Source organism: Mixophyes fleayi, chromosome 9, assembly GCF_038048845.1.
Source record: "Mixophyes fleayi isolate aMixFle1 chromosome 9, aMixFle1.hap1, whole genome shotgun sequence".
NCBI classification, from domain to species: Eukaryota; Metazoa; Chordata; class Amphibia; order Anura; family Limnodynastidae; genus Mixophyes; species Mixophyes fleayi.
Window position 1 is genome coordinate 788,888 of NC_134410.1, and position 18,452 is coordinate 807,339.

At 44.5% G+C, this 18,452-nt stretch overlaps 1 protein-coding gene across 3 annotated transcripts in view; it reads left to right on the forward strand.

The window, feature by feature from the left end:
• Positions 1 to 18,452, forward strand: part of GIPR (gastric inhibitory polypeptide receptor) — a 142,229-nt gene that overhangs the window by 108,059 nt on the left and 15,718 nt on the right. For all 3 annotated transcript variants that reach the window (XM_075186173.1, XM_075186172.1, XM_075186174.1), the window contains exons 3-4: positions 14,473 to 14,528; positions 18,242 to 18,338. In XM_075186173.1, coding sequence (XP_075042274.1) covers positions 14,473 to 14,528; positions 18,242 to 18,338 — 153 coding nt within the window. The remainder of the gene's footprint in view (positions 1 to 14,472; positions 14,529 to 18,241; positions 18,339 to 18,452) is intronic.

Here is an 18,452-nt window from a genome sequence, read left to right on the forward strand (position 1 = left end):
TTTTAAAACCTGCCAAAATTGAGGCATTGCATAGCGGGGGCGAAGGATTGCGTCATTAAGCCCCGCCTCCACCAAGCCCCGGAGCCAGTGGAGCTTGCAATCTAAATTCCTGACCACACGCACACATATACACACAAAGACACACTTTCTACTCCAGCAAGAGAACTGATGATTGATAAGTGGGTGGCTGGGGGGCCTGGGCACAGTACCCCCTAGGCTGCCAGTTTGGGGTTCCACAATCTGCACTGCATTGTGGGCAGACAGAGGAGACAGATTCTTATTGGGGTGCATCAAAGCCAACCAATCAGGAACCAGATGTCTGATCTCGGGTCCCCCTTTGCCCCTCTCACAGTATGGAGTCGGGACATACAGGGCTGTAGCCAGAGCTATAGGGCCCATCATACAGGGGCCCTTGTCCCAGTGGAATAAATGCTATAAACATGTCGTTATAATGAGTGGATCCCGGCAGTTATAAGACTTGGAAAATACTGGGGATAAAATATCTGGATATATAATGTGGCAGATGATTATCAATGCAAGTAGTTCTCAGCTCTATTATATATATTATATATATATTATATACTGACGGGGGATGGAGCAGACAGGGGAGGGCTGGTAGGAACAAGGGGAAAAACTGCAGGTGGTCCAGTGACCCAGCCCAAGGTAACCACTATGGGACCATCCCGGGGGCAGCGCTGCCCCCCAGCCCAGCCAGCCACTTGGTGACTTTATGTGTATGGGGCCCCAGCATACATTTCACATGGGGCCCGGGGAATGTTATTTCTAGTCTTTCTGACAGTTCCCTGACTCTGGACAGCAGTCTCCCGTCATCTTTTGTCCTCTGTAACTACAAGACCCGGAGAACAAAGCAATGTCTCCATAAGAGATGATTTAGGATGTTCAATGGCTTGGACACATTTATCCTGAAGATCTGCTGGATTTCTTGCTAGGACCACGTAACGACCTGTTTACTGCTGCAAGAGAGTCTTATATCCCAACCTACCCCGGGACTCGAACCTTCACCCCTCCCCCCATAACCACCACCACACTGCACATTACAGCTGCCTATTCCCAGAATGCTGACTACTGCTGCCCTCCAGTGGCCAGTCAGGAGACTGCACCGCCTATTTACTCCCCTTTCCTCTCCTCTGAGTATTGTTGGTTGCTGTGATGAGTTAATGTATATGATTTGTGTGTGGGACATAAGGTCCTGCCCAGGAGGGAGTAAGTGCCGGACAGGCAAGGTTTTTATTTGTTTTTTTGTTTATTTTGGTTATGCTAATAAAGCTGGTTGAGGCCAGTTACACAGGAAACCCTGCATTGGAGTTATTGTACATCGCCATCTACCCCAGGACATGGTACCTGTTCCCCTCACACGGCCATAAAATATATATATGTATAATATATACTATTATTGATGTGTGTACTATATATTTTTATTTTACTATGTATTTAGCGATCTACTGCTATGACTTGTATCTCCGTCCTCTGTGTGCCCTGTGTTTCCTCTCCCACCCTCTCTCTCGCCCGCATTAGGGTGTGAATGATTCAGCTTCGTCTCATCGGCAGCCATGATGACATCACGGTACACAGCGCATTACGTATCTTACCATTTAGTGGACAGTAATCAGATATGTGTCCGTGTATTTCTAGTCTTCTGTGTAATGAGTATTGTGAGCAGCGCCCTCTTACAGCTTTATCTGTCTGATAATACTCAGTCCTGTTTTAGTACTGTGTTTGGTTCCTGTTGTACAGCGCTGTGGAGTATGCTAGCGCTATATAAATAAATGTTAATAAATGATACGTAACATAACAGCGGCTGCTAAGACTCAAATGTTCAAATGATTAAATCATAAAGACTTTCTAAACAAAGGCTGATTGTATCAGATATATACATCAGAAATAATGCATTTCCTCTAGCAAGGTTAAAACAAAGGAGTTTAGAAATTAAGATTTCCTTTACCAAAATATACACAATATCAAAAAATAAGTTCATTTGCATTTATATAAATAAAGCTCCATGCGCTATTTCCTTTAAATAAATTTATACCATAAGTTCCTTATAAGTGATCCAGTCACACACCCCCCCCCCCCCTCCGTATTTATTGTAACAGAGAGACAGACAGAAAGACAAAGACACTTAGCGAGACACAGAAAGAGACAGAGACACTTAGAAGGAGACAGAAACAGACAGGCAAAGTGAGACATGGAAATGTTCCCTCTTTTGGCCTCTTTGGGACCGGACAATCACGGTTTTTCCATCTCTTTGGTGGAACGATCAGGCTTCTAGCTCCTCCCACATACGGGGGACCAGCTGGGCTATTGCTAGAACTAGGTCCAGTCTGCGTTGGTTACAATTATATCTTTCCTTGGTGGGACGTTAGCCCCAAAGTGGTCCCTATATTGTGTTAGCTGCCCTCTGTCGCCGGCTTAGGGCTGTCCGCCACATTACCAGCTGCTCTTCTCTCACCTCCCGTATTTCTCCATGTGGTATTTCTTTCAGACGCTGACGATGCCCCTGCCCCAGGCTGGCATGGATCAGCGAGGCCATAAGGTGTTGTCTGCTCCTTGTGGGTGGAGCTCTGGGGGTAGAAGACTGTAACGACCTGCCTCCTGGACTTTATTATTTGTATTTATTTTATGTCTTGCAGCAGTACCTCTATTCACCACAGGTGCTGATATTGGGCCTTACTTGTTTGTATCAGAGGTTAACCTGCCCTGTAATTATTTCTTGCACCTGGGTGTGTACCTTCTTAAACCTGTCTCTCCCAGCATTCATTGCTGGTTATTGTTGTCACATCCTGATGTTACACTCTGTGGTCACTTTCTCCTGTTGTGCTCCTGGATTTATGCTGCCTGATCTATCTCAACATACATTCTGCTGACCTGTTTCATCTGTGAACCTGGGACATTGTGCATTTCCCTGTACTTGCTGCCTGGAATCTTTCCTCACCTCCCATTTACCTGCAACTGCTGTATATCTGGTAATTTCTGCAAGCTTATTATTACATCTTCTGTTCATACTCTCCAGCAATAAACATTGTATGTTTTGTCACCTTATCCATGGCTCCTTGGCTGTATTCCTACATTGATTCGTGACAAAGACACTGAGGCCAGTTCTGTTCCTTTTGGTTCTGTGCTGACGAAATATACTAGAGGGAGATTGATCAAACCTTCTAAATAGGAAAGTGGAGGTGTGGCCCACAGCAACCAATCACATTCTAGCATGTACTAGGTGAATGATAGCTAGAATCTGATTGGTTGCTATGGGCCACACCTCCACTTTTCCTATTTAGAAGGTTTGATAAATCTCCCCCTACAAGTGTCTGGATTGTGAAGAGAAATGTTAGACATTTAATAAACCAAATATTCAAAATTACTGTAAACATTTGAGTATATTGAATATACAATTACTCACCTTCTGTTGCTGGTAGCTGCAGGGCCGGTGTCGCCCCCCATAGGCACAGCTCGCCACAGCCCCGCTTCTTACTTTGTGTGACCTCATAGCCCGTCGCCTCTCTCCCTGCCCACTACCAAAATGGAGGAGCAGCTGTCGGCTGGGTCGCCTCATGTTAGCGGCCGGCTCATAATGAGGGGGCTCCATGGTAACATTATGTCACTCATTCAGTATACTCCCTGAAGCCCTAGTGTTAGTGACTGCCCTGGCTCTGCGCACCCACTGGTTATCGGAGCTTCTACCGCACCTTAATCATGACATATAGGACAGTATGTGGCTGAAATAAACATAACTGACATTTGTGTCCTCGGGAAATTTTGAAAGTGGAAGAAAATACTTCACAATTAGTTCTGTTGTTTTGTACATTATGTTATATTCACAATGGTGTCAGAAGAGGACTGGTACCCCAACACCCCGCTGTCTGTCAGTGTCCGAGCCTGCGCTGAAATAACAGACTATGTATAGTTCAGTTTGTGTCTCTTATTAATAACATTACAAGAAAATCAAGGAATTATGCTGATACATTTTAATCTGTATAAACACAATAGATAAAAAGCTAAACGTAAAATAATATTAACAACAAACAGCAACACGGTAACCCAGATGATGTACTTCCGGCCCTTGTGGACGACATCCTTCTAAAGGTCGTACTCACCTGTGCGGCTATAACAAATTGATTTAAGGAGAAGGTTATCGGAAGAGTATTTTATGCAGAGTTTAGAGAAAACTTAAAGGAATTAAATAGTCATTTCATTTGAAGGATAATTAGCATTAAGAAATCAGAGCTTTGTCAGGATGGACCTCCTATCCTACCCTGTCTGTTGTGTTGCTGGGGACAGTCTGGGCTTGTCTTGCAACGTCCCCTTTTTTTTCTCCCAAATGCGCCCTCTAACCGCAGTAGGAGGAGCCTGCTGCCACCACTGGACTCCTTTGTGACATCCAGAACCGCATTCTTCTGGGTAACTGTCATTGCTAGTGTACCCCCTTGCTGGGCACCTGGGCTGGTACCCCTGACCTCTTCCTTCAGATCAGGGTTGCTGTGGATGGTCCCCCCTGGCCTATCACAGTATCCAGAACTGCAGGTACCGGGCAGAGCAGTGGTACTGGATGCTGAGTCCCAACCTCAGAACAGCTGGTTTAGATTTGGGTATAATCTGCAGGGAATTAGTCGTCAAAGCAGGATCTTAATGTAATGATGTTTTATTAGCTCAAGTAGCCCTTATAAAGACAGTTACATGCCAGTTTGTGGTACTAGTGATCTTTTAAGAAATACAGATGGAATATATTGATACATGGTCAAACAGTGCTCCTTTTTATACAGTTTACAGCCCTAACTTGGCAGGAGGTAAGCCAGCCCCTGCCTTGGCTGGCACCACAACGTCTGATAAATCACATTCAATAATTACAATTAGGATGTAATATATACTTTAACAGTGGAGCTAGCGCAATTGAAGCTTTAACAAAATTTACTTCAATCTCTTGATTTCCTGAAACTTGGTGTAAAGTTTCCTATTTTACTTGCATCCTGCCCTAGTGAGATAGTAAGTCTAATTACTTCCTCCTGTCTTTCAGGGTAAACAGACATGTTGGCCACTGAGATGAAAAGGTCTAATTAATCTGAGATTAGCTGCCTTCAGACAGTCACAGAAAACACATTTCCTGCCTATGGCCTCAGAAATCAGTACATTGCTAATACAGAAAAATAACAGTATCAAAATCAGTACATTTGCAATTATATAAATTAACGCCTGCGGCACTAATTCAAATACATTTCTACTATAAATTATTTCTATGTGATCCAGCCACAACAACATTTACAGATGATTGATCGAGATTAGTAAATATAAAACTCTACTGATCATAACCCAATTGTAACATGCCGCAATGAAAGATACTCAGCTATTGTAGTATAAGAAATTAGTAGGACGCTGTTATGAGTTAATTTAATTTCATCAACCAATTTATATGATGACTTCATGCGAATATAATTGCCTGTGGTACTCTGCTGTAGCTGTGCCTCGAAAGCAATAAAGCATTGAGGAAGAACTTATTCAATTTTCAAGTTCATTCAAGTTTCAATACAGTTCAAGTTTCTAACATACGCAAGTATGAAATGCATGGAAGTAAAGAAATGACTGGGCAGTGAGAAAATTGGGATTTGACCTCCTCTTGTAGCCAATGAGCTGGCCTGTGTCATGACATGTGCTTGTCTTTATCTCACCACACTCCTTTAAGACTCACTGATTGGATCTTGCTCTGGTCCTGGCAGGTCACTGGTCTATAGATTCTGTGCACAGAGATCAGAGTATAACATGTTGTGATCGGCCCAGCGCATGCGTGTTACTGGAAGTATAGGGGGGATGGGCAGGTGGTGGAGGACTGGAAGGAATGGGGGGGTTATATGACTAGTATGAGGGTAAGAGCCACCATATGTTACATTAGATGGATTACCAGGGTATACAGGAGCACCAGCTGGGGGAAACTTCTGTAGTGTTTGCACCATGAATGGGGCAGAGAGAAAAATCAGGGGCAGAATAGGAGGAGGGCTGGGAACTCTCTCTGACTCTGATTAATAGAAAGTACCCTCTCATCTCTTTCTGTCTGTCTGTCTCTGTAATGGAAAGTACGCTCTCATCTCTTTCTGTCTGTCTGTCTCTGTAATGGAAAGTACACTCTCATCTCTTTCTGTCTGTCTGTCTCTGTAATGGAAAGTACGCTCTCATCTCTTTCTGTCTGTCTGTCTCTGTAATGGAAAGTACACTCTCATCTCTTTCTGTCTGTCTGTCTCTGTAATGGAAAGTACCCTCTCATCTCTTTCTGTCTGTCTGTCTCTGTAATGGAAAGTACACTCTCATCTCTCTCTGTATATGTCTCTCTCTTTCTCTCAGTAATAGAAAGTACGCTCTCATCTCTCTGTCTCTCTCATTGCCTGTCTCTCTCTTCTCTCTCTCAGTAATGGAAAGTACGTTCTCATCTCTCTCTCTGCCTGTCTCACTCATTGCCTGTCTCTCTCTCTGAGTAATGGAAAGTATGTTCTCATCTCTCTCTGTCTATGTCTCTCTCTCTGTCTTTGTCTCGCTCATTGCCTATCTCTCTCAGTAATGGGAAGTATGCTCTCATCTATCGGTCTATGTGTGTCTCTCTCTATCTGTCTCTCTCATTGCTTGTCTCTCTCTCTGAGTAATGGAAAGTGCGCTCTCATGTCTCTCGGTCTCAGTACCAATAATGTGAATAAAACCTCTTTTCTATCACTTATCATATAATAGGATTGTTTACTAAGCTACATCCATATTTGGCTGCTTCCTACGCTGATCAGTGTAAATCACCCACTTATAGAGCTGAGTGTGTTTTACCTGGTGTCAGGGGGCACAGGAGGGAGGTCTCAAATGGGGAAGGGTCTTCTCTCCGCTGGTTACCCTGTGGACAGGGACAGACCGTCTTCCAGTGTCTGAGTCCCAGGAGCCTGCGGCTGCCGTGGAGAACAGACAGTTATAGATGTTTCCTCTCCATAATCTTATTACTGTTCCCACATCCTCCAAATAGAGGCTCCGTCCCCGGCCTCTGACATGAGGAACCAAGATGGAATTTGACAGTGACAGTGACAGACAGGAGGGGGGGGGGGGCAGTGCGAGAGCTGGGAGAGGGGAGCAGGAGGAGATATGGGGAAGGGGCTGCAGTAATACAGGTGAGATATGTGGAAGGGGCTGCAGTAATACAGGTGAGATATGGGGAATGGTTGCAGTAATACAGGTGGGATATGGGGAAGGGGCTGTCAGTAATACAGGTGGGATATGGGGAAGGGGCTGCAGTAATACAGGTGGGATATGGGGAATGGTTGCAGTAATACAGGTGAGATATGGGGAAGGGGTTGTCAGTAATACAGGTGAGATATGTGGAAGAGGCTGCAGTAATACAGGTGGGATATGGGGAATGGTTGTAGTAATACAGGTGGGATATGGGGAAGGGGCTGCAGTAATACAAGTGAGATATGGGGAAGGGGCTGCAGTAATACAGGTGGGATATGGGGAAGGGGCTGCAGTAATACAGGTGAGATATGGGAATGGTTGCAGTAATACAGGTGGGATATGGGGAAGGGGTTGTCAGTAATACAGGTGAGATATGGGGAAGGGGCTGCAGTAATACAGGTGGGATATGGGGAATGGTTGCAGTAATACAGGTGAGATATGGGGAAGGGGTTGTCAGTAATACAGGTGAGATATGTGGAAGGGGCTGCAGTAATACAGGTGGGATATGGGGAATGGTTGCAGTAATACAGGTGAGATATGGGGAAGGGGTTGTCAGTAATACAGGTGAGATATGTGGAAGAGGCTGCAGTAATACAGGTGGGATATGGGGAATGGTTGTAGTAATACAGGTGGGATATGGGGAAGGGGCTGCAGTAATACAAGTGAGATATGGGGAAGGGGCTGCAGTAATACAGGTGGGATATGGGGAAGGGGCTGCAGTAATACAGGTGAGATATGGGAATGGTTGCAGTAATACAGGTGGGATATGGGGAAGGGGTTGTCAGTAATACAGGTGAGATATGGGGAAGGGGCTGCAGTAATACAGGTGGGATATGGGGAATGGTTGCAGTAATACAGGTGAGATATGGGGAAGGGGTTGTCAGTAATACAGGTGAGATATGTGGAAGGGGCTGCAGTAATACAGGTGGGATATGGGGAATGGTTGTAGTAATACAGGTGGGATATGGGGAAGGGGCTGCAGTAATACAGGTGAGATATGGGGAATGGTTGTAGTAATACAGGTGGGATATGGGGAAGGGGCTGCAGTAATACAGGTAGGATATGGGGAAGGGGCTGCAGTAATACAAGTGAGATATGGGGAAGGGGCTGCAGTAACAGGTGAGATATGGGGAAGGGGCTGCAGTAATACAGGTGGGATATGGGGAAGGGGCTGCAGTAATACAGGTGGGATATGGGGAAGGGGCTGCAGTAACAGGTGAGATATGGGGAAGGGGCTGCAGTAATACAGGTGAGATATGGGGAAGGGGCTGCAGTAACAGGTGAGATATGGGGAAGGGGCTGCAGTAATACAGGTGAGATATGTGGAAGGGGTTGCAGTAATACAAGTGAGATATGGGGAAGGGGCTGCAGTAACAGGTGAGATATGGGGAAGGGGCTGCAGTAATACAGGTGAGATATGGGGAAGGGGCTGCAGTAATACAGGTGAGATATGGGGAAGGGGTTGTCAGTAATACAGGTGGGATATGGGGAAGGGGCTGCAGTAATACAGGTGGGATATGGGGAATGGTTGTAGTAATACAGGTGAGATATGGGGAAGGGGCTGCAGTAATACAGGTGGGATATGGGGAATGGTTGTAGTAATACAGGTGGGATATGGGGAAGGGGCTGCAGTAATACAGGAGGGATATGGGGAAGGGGCTGCAGTAATACAGATGGGATATGGGGAAGGGGCTGCAGTAATACAGGTGGGATATGGGGAAGGGGCTGCAGTAATACAGGAGGGATATAGAGGGGGGTTGGGGGAGGCACTTTGAGACGACAGTGACACAGGAAGCGACAATTTGGTTTGAGCGTCAGATGAAGAGTTTAATGGGGGGATGAGAGGTGAAATTATGAGAAGTGTTTGGGACAATGGAACACAAGAGACTCTCAGAATGAATTAATGAGATGAGACTGAGAGAGAGGAGAGAGACAGCTCCTGATGGGGTGATACGGGGAGAAGGTTGGAGGAAGCAGACGCAGGACACAGAGACACCCTGTACTTGGTGTGAGACTGCTCAGCTATTGTCTCCGGGGGACCTATTGATCGTATTGTCAACATAGTGACAGAGATCTGACATCAGGTGACTCCTCACTTCTTACAACACTTTACAAGTTACATTTTAACATTCGGGATTAGTAACAATATTCTTACAGTGTCTCTGACAGTAACAACAACACAAGAGAAGACTAAAATCTCCATAATGAGGAGAAGAATAGGAATATATAGGTGTAAGTGGAGAAAAGCACTTTCTGATCACAGTGGCTCACCCCCACATAGAACAGTATATATCAAAATAAAAATAGAAAAATAAGCATCACTCCAAAGACCAGCTATGGAGTTAAATCAAATAGATGGAAACATATTAAGCGGACTGGGTCTAATTGTCCATATACAATGATTCAGTCCTGTGGATCACAGAACTACTCACCACACCATATATTCAGTTCTGTAAAGTCTCCGTAGATACAAACTCTTCAAAAATAATTATGGATGACGCTCCATCCGAATAAGAGACTCTCCTTCCTCACAAGCGCACATGGAAGGATCCTCATCGCTACAGCTTCATCAATGAATCCACATGAGAAAAGAGAGAAAGAAAAACAAAGTGTCTATCTGTGGATTTACAATAAAAACACGTTTATTGTGCTCACATAGACAAAAAAGTAAAATATATATTCAAATCGAAGTTCCTTACACAGGTATAGAAAAATATGTTGCAAACATGGTAAGTATATAGGAGAGAATATTGGTAGTCTCTCTCTCTTTCTCTCTCTCTCTTTCTCTCTCTCTCTTTCTCTCTCTCTCTTTCTCTCTCCATTTCACTGTCCCTCCTGAGTCTCTCTCTCTCCCATCAGACTGTTTCCCTCTCTCCCAAGTCTCTCTCTCTCCCTGCCCACCTGAGTGTCTCTCTCTCTCTCTCCCTCCATCTCACTGCCCCCCCGCTCTCTCTCTCTCTCTCTCTCCCCCATCTCACTGTCCCCCTCTCTCCCAAGTCTCTTCCACTGTCCGCCCCCCCCCAAATCTCTCTACTTCACTGTCCCTCCTGAGTCTCTCTCTCTCCCATCTAACTTTTTCCCTCTCTCCCAAGTCTCTCTCTCTCTCTCCCTCCATCTCACTGCCCCCCCCTGCTCTCTCTCTCTCTCCCCCATATCACTGTCCCCCTCTCTCCCAAGTCTCTTCCACTGTCCGCCCCCCCCCCCCCAAATCTCTCTACTTCACTGTCCCTCCTGAGTCTCTCTCTCTCCCATCTAACTTTTTCCCTCTCTCCCAAGTCTCTCTCTCTCTCTCCCTCCATCTCACTGCCCCCCCCCCCCCCCCGCTCTCTCTCTCTCCCATCTCACTGTCCCCCTCTCTCCCAAGTCTCTTCCACTGTCCGCCTCCCCCAAATCTCTCTACTTCACTGTCCCTCTCGAGTCTCTCTCTCTCTCTCTCTCTCTCTCCCCCTCCATCTCACTGTCCGCCCCCCCCCAAAAAAAAAATCTCTCTCCTTCACTGCCCCTCCTGAGTCTCTCTCTCTCTCTATTAATGTTCCCCCTCTCCCAATTCTCTGACAACCTGGAGTTGTAGTGTGTGTCAGGAGCCTAGGGCCACGTGGGGGCTGTGTGGGGGCTGCTTATTCAGCCCTATTTCTGGACAACATTAATTAGCAAATTAGGGGTGCAATCTCCAACCCCCTCCATCCATCTCCGACCATCCGCTCCATACCTCACCCTTGTTGTAAATGATCTGGAACAAAAATCATTTAAAGATACTTTATACATTTGTATTATTTTATACATTATCCAAACTTCTAACCCCAAACAACAGATGTGATTGGTGCCTTCCTGCAGTGGATGAATGTACTATAATATGTATCTGCCCCATCTCAGCCTCCTCCTCCCGCTCCACAGAACACTCACATACAGAGGAACAGCGAGAGCAGACGGAGAGCTCACATCACCTATAGATACTTCTGTGAGTAGAACATGTATGTGCTCTATGTCTGCGTGTACTGTTAGTATTCCCAGAGATACCCACATAGTGCATGCAGTATTATAATATGTATATTACACTTCTACGCTGTGTCTATTAGTTAGTGTATCTATACATTGATTATTATTGTTGTGTTGTGTTTTCTTGTGCGTCAGTACTAATATTAGCTTTGTCTATATGTCACCTGTGTGTCAGTGTTTGTGTGTGTACTATGACTTTATGTGCTAGTCAGTAACTTCATCACCTGTCAGTAAACACGCAGCAACATTTTCAATCTGTCAGTAAGAAAACAGCAGACGTCAGTAACACAATCCGGACACCTTATACCAAACAATAGATTTTCAGGCTGTGAATCTAGAGGATAAAAAACCTGTCTGGAAGTTGAGAGGGTTTGGATACATTTTTGAATAACATAATAATGTGTTAGTAAAACTGCTATACATCAGTAAACGTGTATTACGTTGTGTGTGATGTGTGGAGTTATGTGTGAGTTGTGGTGTAAGTCTGTGTGTGAGATGTGAGCTATGTCTCAGGGTGTGTGTGGTTGTCTGTGTGTCAGTGTTTGTGAGACTGCGTGTGAGGTGTGTAGGTGTTTGTGAAGCTGTGTGTAGTGTATGAGAAGCAGTGGGGTATTAGTGGATGGTTTATAAGGTGGCTCAGTGGTTAGCAGTTCTGCCTCACAGCACTGTGGTCATGAGTTCAATTCCCGACCATGGCCTTATCTGTGAGGAGTTTGTATGTTCTCCCCGTGTTTGCGTGGGTTTCCTCCAGGTGCTCCGGTTTCCTCCCACACTCCAAGAACATACTGGTAGGTTAATTGGCTGCTATCAAATTTACCCTAGTCCCTCTCTCTGTCCGTGTGTGTGTGTATATTAGGGAATTTAGACTGTAAGTTCCAATGGGGCAGGGACTGATGTGAGTGAGTTCTCTGTACAGCGCTGCGGAATCAGTGGCGCTATATAAATAAATGGTGAAGATGATGATATGTGTGTCCCAGATTTTTGCCCTAGGACTTTAAGAATACCGGGACTTTTAGTATGTGTGTGTAAGGTGCGAGGTGTGTGTGTGTGTGTAAGGGGTCTGATATATCCACTATATGGACAAAGTATTCGGACGCTTGACTATTACACCTACTTTGACAGTAATGACATTGTATACAAATACATATACTTTAATATGGAGTTGGTCCCCCTATTGCAGTGATAACAGCTTCCACTCTTCTTGGAAGGCTTTCCATAAAATGTTGGAATGTTTCTGTTGGAATTTGTGCCTATTAATTCTATAGAGTATTTATGAGGTCAGGCACTGATGTTGGACGAGAAGACCTGGCGCACAATCTCTGTTCCAGTTCATTCCAAAGGTGTTTGATCAGGTTGAGGTCAGGGCTCTGTGCAGGTCAGTCAAGATCTTCCACACCGAACTCATCAAACCATGTCTTTGTAGTCCTTGTTTTGTGCACTGGGGCACAGTCATGTTGGAATAGAAAAGGATCTTCCCCAAACTGTTGCTAAAAAGTTGGAAGCATAACATTGTCCAGAATGACTTGGTATGCTGAAGCATTAAGATTGTCCTTCACTGGACATAAGAGGTCTAGCCCAAACCCTGAAAAACAGCCCTATACCATTATCCCTCCTCCACCAAACTTCACAGTTGGCATAATGCAGTCAGGTAGGTAACGTTCTCCCGGCATCCGCCAAACCCAGACTCGCCCATCTGACTGCCAAACACAGAAGCGTGATTCGTAACTCCACAGAACATGTTTCCACTGCTCCACAGTCCAGTGTCGGTGTGCTTTACACCACTCCATCCGACGCTTGGCACTGGTCTTGGTGATGTGAGGCTGCATGCAGCTGCTCGGCCATGGAAACCCATCCATTAAGCTCCCGCTGCACAGTGTTTGTACTTACATTAATGCCAGTGGAAGTTCAGAACTCTTTAGCTGTGGAATCAGCAGAGCGTTGGAGACTTTTACGCACCATGCGCCTTAGCAGTCGCTGAACCTGCTCTGTGACTTTACGTGGTCTTCTGCTTCGCGGCTGAGTTGCTGTTGTTCCTAAACGCTTCTAATTTCTAATAATATCACTTACAGTTGACCGTGGAATATCCAGCAGGGATGAAATTTCAGGAACCGTCTTATATCAAAGATGACATCCTATCACTGTACCCCGCTGGTAGTCACTGAGCTCTTCAGAACAAACCATTTTGTATCACAAATGTTTGCAAATGGAGACTGCATGGCTGGTGCTGGATGTTATACACCTCTGGCAATGGGTCTGATTGAAACACCTCAATGCAATAATTAACAGGTGTGAGCAAATACTTTTGTCCATATGGTGTATGTGTGTGAGGTGTGTGTGTGTGTGTGAAGTGTGTGTGTGTGTGTGTGTGTAAGGGGAGTGTGTGAGGTGTATGTGTATGATGTGTGTGTGTCACACACAAGTTACCCAAAATAAATTGTATTCTACGCTACAGACCAGAACACAGTTACACTAAGTATACTACTAACCGCAGCTACACAACATTACACAACCCTGATTGCGGCCTCAGAGCTGCTCTCTGCCTAATATTGTATTTGTGACTCTTCCAATATGTAATCAGCACATTCACATCTCGGGGTGATCGCTCCCTGTTCCCCTCTGTCTGTTTCTCCCACCTGACACTTACACCGCTGTATCCTTATATAGATGGGAGGGTTCAAGGCCACCCTCAAACAAGATTGTTATTGTTTCAACATAACAAATGTAATCTATACAGTGAGAACCAGAGTAAGTGTACAGCTCTGTGTTACGTGGCTTCAATGGTTTCTGGGGCTCTTTTAGTATAAATATATTTATTTGTAATAAGATTGAATGTCGGGGTCGGAAGCTCTTATTGTACACGTGCCCCCAGTACTGTGCTCTGGGGGGTGTAAGGAGGGTATTTATACTGCGCCTAATGCCCAGCCGGAGGGGTGTCTCTATACACGTATGTGTCATATCTTGTGTCCCACCCCTGTGTTCTGCGCGCACACGCATGTTCATACTTCTCAGCTGGTCTGTGTCCTCTAGATACAGTCATAGTCCTGTCCTATCCACTTCACTGAGTCACCTATAGTCTCTCATTTATCAGCTTTGTAACTCTCGTTTCCTGATTAAACAGCGCAGGGGAGGGGACAACGCGGTCACATGACATACACCCTGTACCACGCCAGTCTGCCCTTTGCCCGCCTGAGTTCTATGTCATGCAGAAAATGTAACAGAGCAATATCAGCGTATTACTGCGCCATTGTGATATATTTACTGATTACTGTTCAGGACGTCACCGCGGGATGTGGTCTCAGCTGGTTCCTCTGGTCCTGTTACTGCTGGAGGTAAGAAATCACTTTCATATAACTACAGTATTAGTACATTGCTATAAGATATATTATATATAATAGTCAGCTCTATGTGATGGGACATACGGAGACATTGGGATACGTGACTGCGCCATCTAATGTCCGCACAACGCATTTAGTGAACGCTGGGGCTCAGTAATTACACGTTGTATGTTTTCTCTTTCTGTCTCAGAATTCCCTTCCGCTCATTAGTTGTAGTCAATAGGAGAACTGCTGGGGGGCAGGCCCAGAAATAGGGGGGCTGTATCCCGATGTGGGGCCTTCGTGCCTATGAGGCCCCCACTGCACCCCCACATTACCCTCAGAGGCCCCCTGCACCCCCACATTACCCTCTGAGGCCCCCACTGCACCCCACAGTACCCCTCCGAGGCCCCTGCACCCCCACATTACCCTTCGAGGCCCCTGCACCCCACATTACCCTCCAAGGCCCCTGCACCCCCACATTACCCTCTGAGGCCCCTGCACCCCCACAGTACCCCTCCGAAGCCCCTCTGCACCCCCACATTACCCTCCAAGGCCCCTGCACCCCCACAGTACCCCTCCGAGGCCCCTGTGCACCCCCCACATTACTGTGAATCCTCTCTTGCACATGCTCAGAGGGGGCCCAGTCTCTGTAAAGCAGGGCCAGGAGGTTACAGATGTATCATTGGGCTCCTACCCCATATTTACTGGGGCCCTGTGCTGCAGGTTCCTCCCCTGGCTGAGCTCTGCTTTGTTCACTAATCATCCTGCAGTGCGCACATGTCTCTCCCCTAACATGTAGATTTCTACATTTTAGACAAATTTGCTGAGACATTACTGTATATCTGTCACTAGATCGCTCTATACATTGTATAACAGTCGCTGGAAATCCCCTTCTATTGTAGATGTATATCAGTCACTAGAATACAATTTGGGCTAGATTTACTAAACTGCGGGTTTGAAAATGTGGAGATGTCGCCTATAGCAACTAATCAGATTCTAGCTGTCATTTTGTAGAATGTACTAAATAAATGATAACTAGAATCTGATTGGTTGCTATAGGCAACATCATCTACCCCTCTGTGTTGTATATCATCCAGTAGAATGCTCTCTGTATTGTGGGCCAATCACTAGAATGCTCTCTGTATTGTATATCATCCAGTAGAATGCTCTCTGTATTGTATATCATCCAGTAGAATACTCTCTGTATTGTGGGCTGATCACTAGAATACTCTTTATGTTTTTTTCTGGTAGGTAGTGAAATATATGTTCAGTATAATAAACACACAGGACCTGAGTCATTAAGCAAAGTAAGGCAAAAAAAGGGTAAATGTTCTCCTGGACAAACCATGTTACAATGCAAGGGGAGCAAATTAGTTTATTATTTTGCACAAGTTAAATACCGGCTGTTTTTCCATCTAACACACAAATACCTGATAGCTTTATTTGTACACTGAAATTTAAAGTTGATCTAGGACATGCCCTACCCAACTATAAATCTGTCCTCACATTTTACATTTACCCCCCCCCCCCTCCAATGTAACATGGTTTTGCCCAGTTGCAAAGTTACTACTTTTCTTTGCTTTACTTTTCTTAATGACCAATATCACTGTCTGACAATCAATGTGCAGCTCAAGGACAGGCAGGTTGTAGAGACATTAGGGGTACCTGAGTGTGGGGCCTGTTAATACTTTGGTAAAAGGGACATTTCCAGGTGTCACTAAAAGAGGGGGGTCGCTATTAAGCTTCCTTGTGGGGAAGGGGGCTATAAAAGATCTAACCTTCACTAAACCCACACCCAGATAAGTCACCCACTTTTGAACAAACCACACCCTGAATGTATTTCCAGCCCCTCTAATAATAAAGTATTTTCTTGCCCTATCACAGGGTTAATATCAGAGTGTGAAGTGATTACAGTTTCATTGTTTCAGATTCTAGAGAAGTCCATTGATTTATTGATCATATTCATCAGGGAATGATATAATTTATTCCAATTCGTGTTTTGTCTGTATTTATTATTCTTAGGCTGTTTATGTATTAATGCAATCTCTTTAATTAAACATTTACTTTAAATCCATGGTAGTAATAATAAGTACTAAGAGTTTTTCCTTGATTGTAGCTGCGTTAGCACAGAGTTAATTAATGGTTCCAGTTTTAATTCTTTCCAGTAAGATACTTCTGATATCAGTCATAGACTAAATGCTGAGTGATTACAGGGGGTAGAATGCTCTCTGTATTGTATATTGGTCACTAGAATGCTCTCTGTATTGTATATCGCTCACTAGAATGCTCTCTGTATTGTATATCTTCCAGTAGAATACTCTCTGTATTGTATAGCGTCACTAGAATGCTCTCAGTGTTGTATATCGGTCACTAGAGTGCTCTCTGTACTGTACATTGGTCACTAGACTGCTATCTTTATTGCATATCTGTCACTAAAATATTTTTTGTGTAGTATATCAGTCACTAGAATGCTCTCTGTATTGTATATTGGTCACTAGAAAGCTCTCTGTATTGTATATCGGTCACTAGAATGTTCTCTGTATTTTGTATCGGTCACTAGAATGCACTATGTATTGTATATTGGTCACTAGAATGCTCTCTGTGTAGTATATCAGCCACTAGAATGCTCTATGTATTGTATGTTGGTCACTAGAATGCTCTCTGTATTGTGTATCGCCACTAGAATGCTCTCTGTATTGTATATTTGTCACAAGAATGCTCTCTGTATTGTGCATCGGTCATTAGAATGCTCTATGTATTGCATATTGGTCACTAGAATGCTCTCTGTATTGTATATTGGTCACTAGAATGATCTCTGTATTGTATATTGGTCACTAGAATGCTCTCTGTATTGTATATTTGACACTAGAATGCTCTCTGCATTGTGTATCGTTCACTATAATGCCTCTCTGTATTGTATATTGGTCACTAGAATGCTCTCTGTATTGTGTATCGGTCACTAGAATGCTCTTTGTATTGTATATTTGTCACTATAATGCTCTCTGTATTGTATATCAGTCACTAGAATGCTCTCTGTATTGTATACCCGTTACTAGAATGCTCTATGTATTGTATATCCGTCATTAGAGTGCTATCTGTACTGTATATTGGTCACTAGAATACTCTCTGCATTATATATGTATATAGGTCACTAGAATGTCTGTACTCCGTCCTGAGATGGCGATGACATGAGAACAGTCGCTGTAGGTGTACATACTGCATTACAGGACCACTGTGGGGGGACACACACTGCAGCTGATTTATCAAGGGGTGAATAGCCTTCACTTTTCCTACACAGGAAAGGGTTAACGCTGGTGGTAATACCCGCTGGTGGTATGATTTCTCTGCCTTGGCTTCCTCCAATATCTAGTCTGTTATACAGGAAGCCGGGTGTTTCACTCATTATATGATTATATTATTGGTTATTATTTCATCTGGTTTCTTCATTCACTATATCAGGCTATAACAGAATGATGATGATAATAGTAAATGTATTTTATATTAACCGATGCGTAATAAAGTTATATTTCCACATAATATAGCTACTAAGAGATCAGACATCTGAGAACGATTTCTCAGCTGTATTCCCCATTCTGGAAGTCGGGTATAATTATCATTATTATGATGGAGTTGATGTAGGATTATAGTTATTATATCCCTCCCATACATTTATATGTTTTGTGTTGGAGCAGCTGTGTCACGTGTCCTGTGTTACACCGTCACAGGGCTGCCGGGCGGACACCGTGCACGAGACGGTACAGGCCTGGAAGCTGTATCAGGAAGACTGTGAGAAGAGACTGAGGACCGAGCCCCCATGGACCGGTAATAATTCATTGTTTCATTCATGTCAATGTCCAACCAATAGAAGAATATTCATTCCAATCCCCCATATATTCACACTCCCCTTGGGGTCTATTTATGACCCTCCACAAAAGT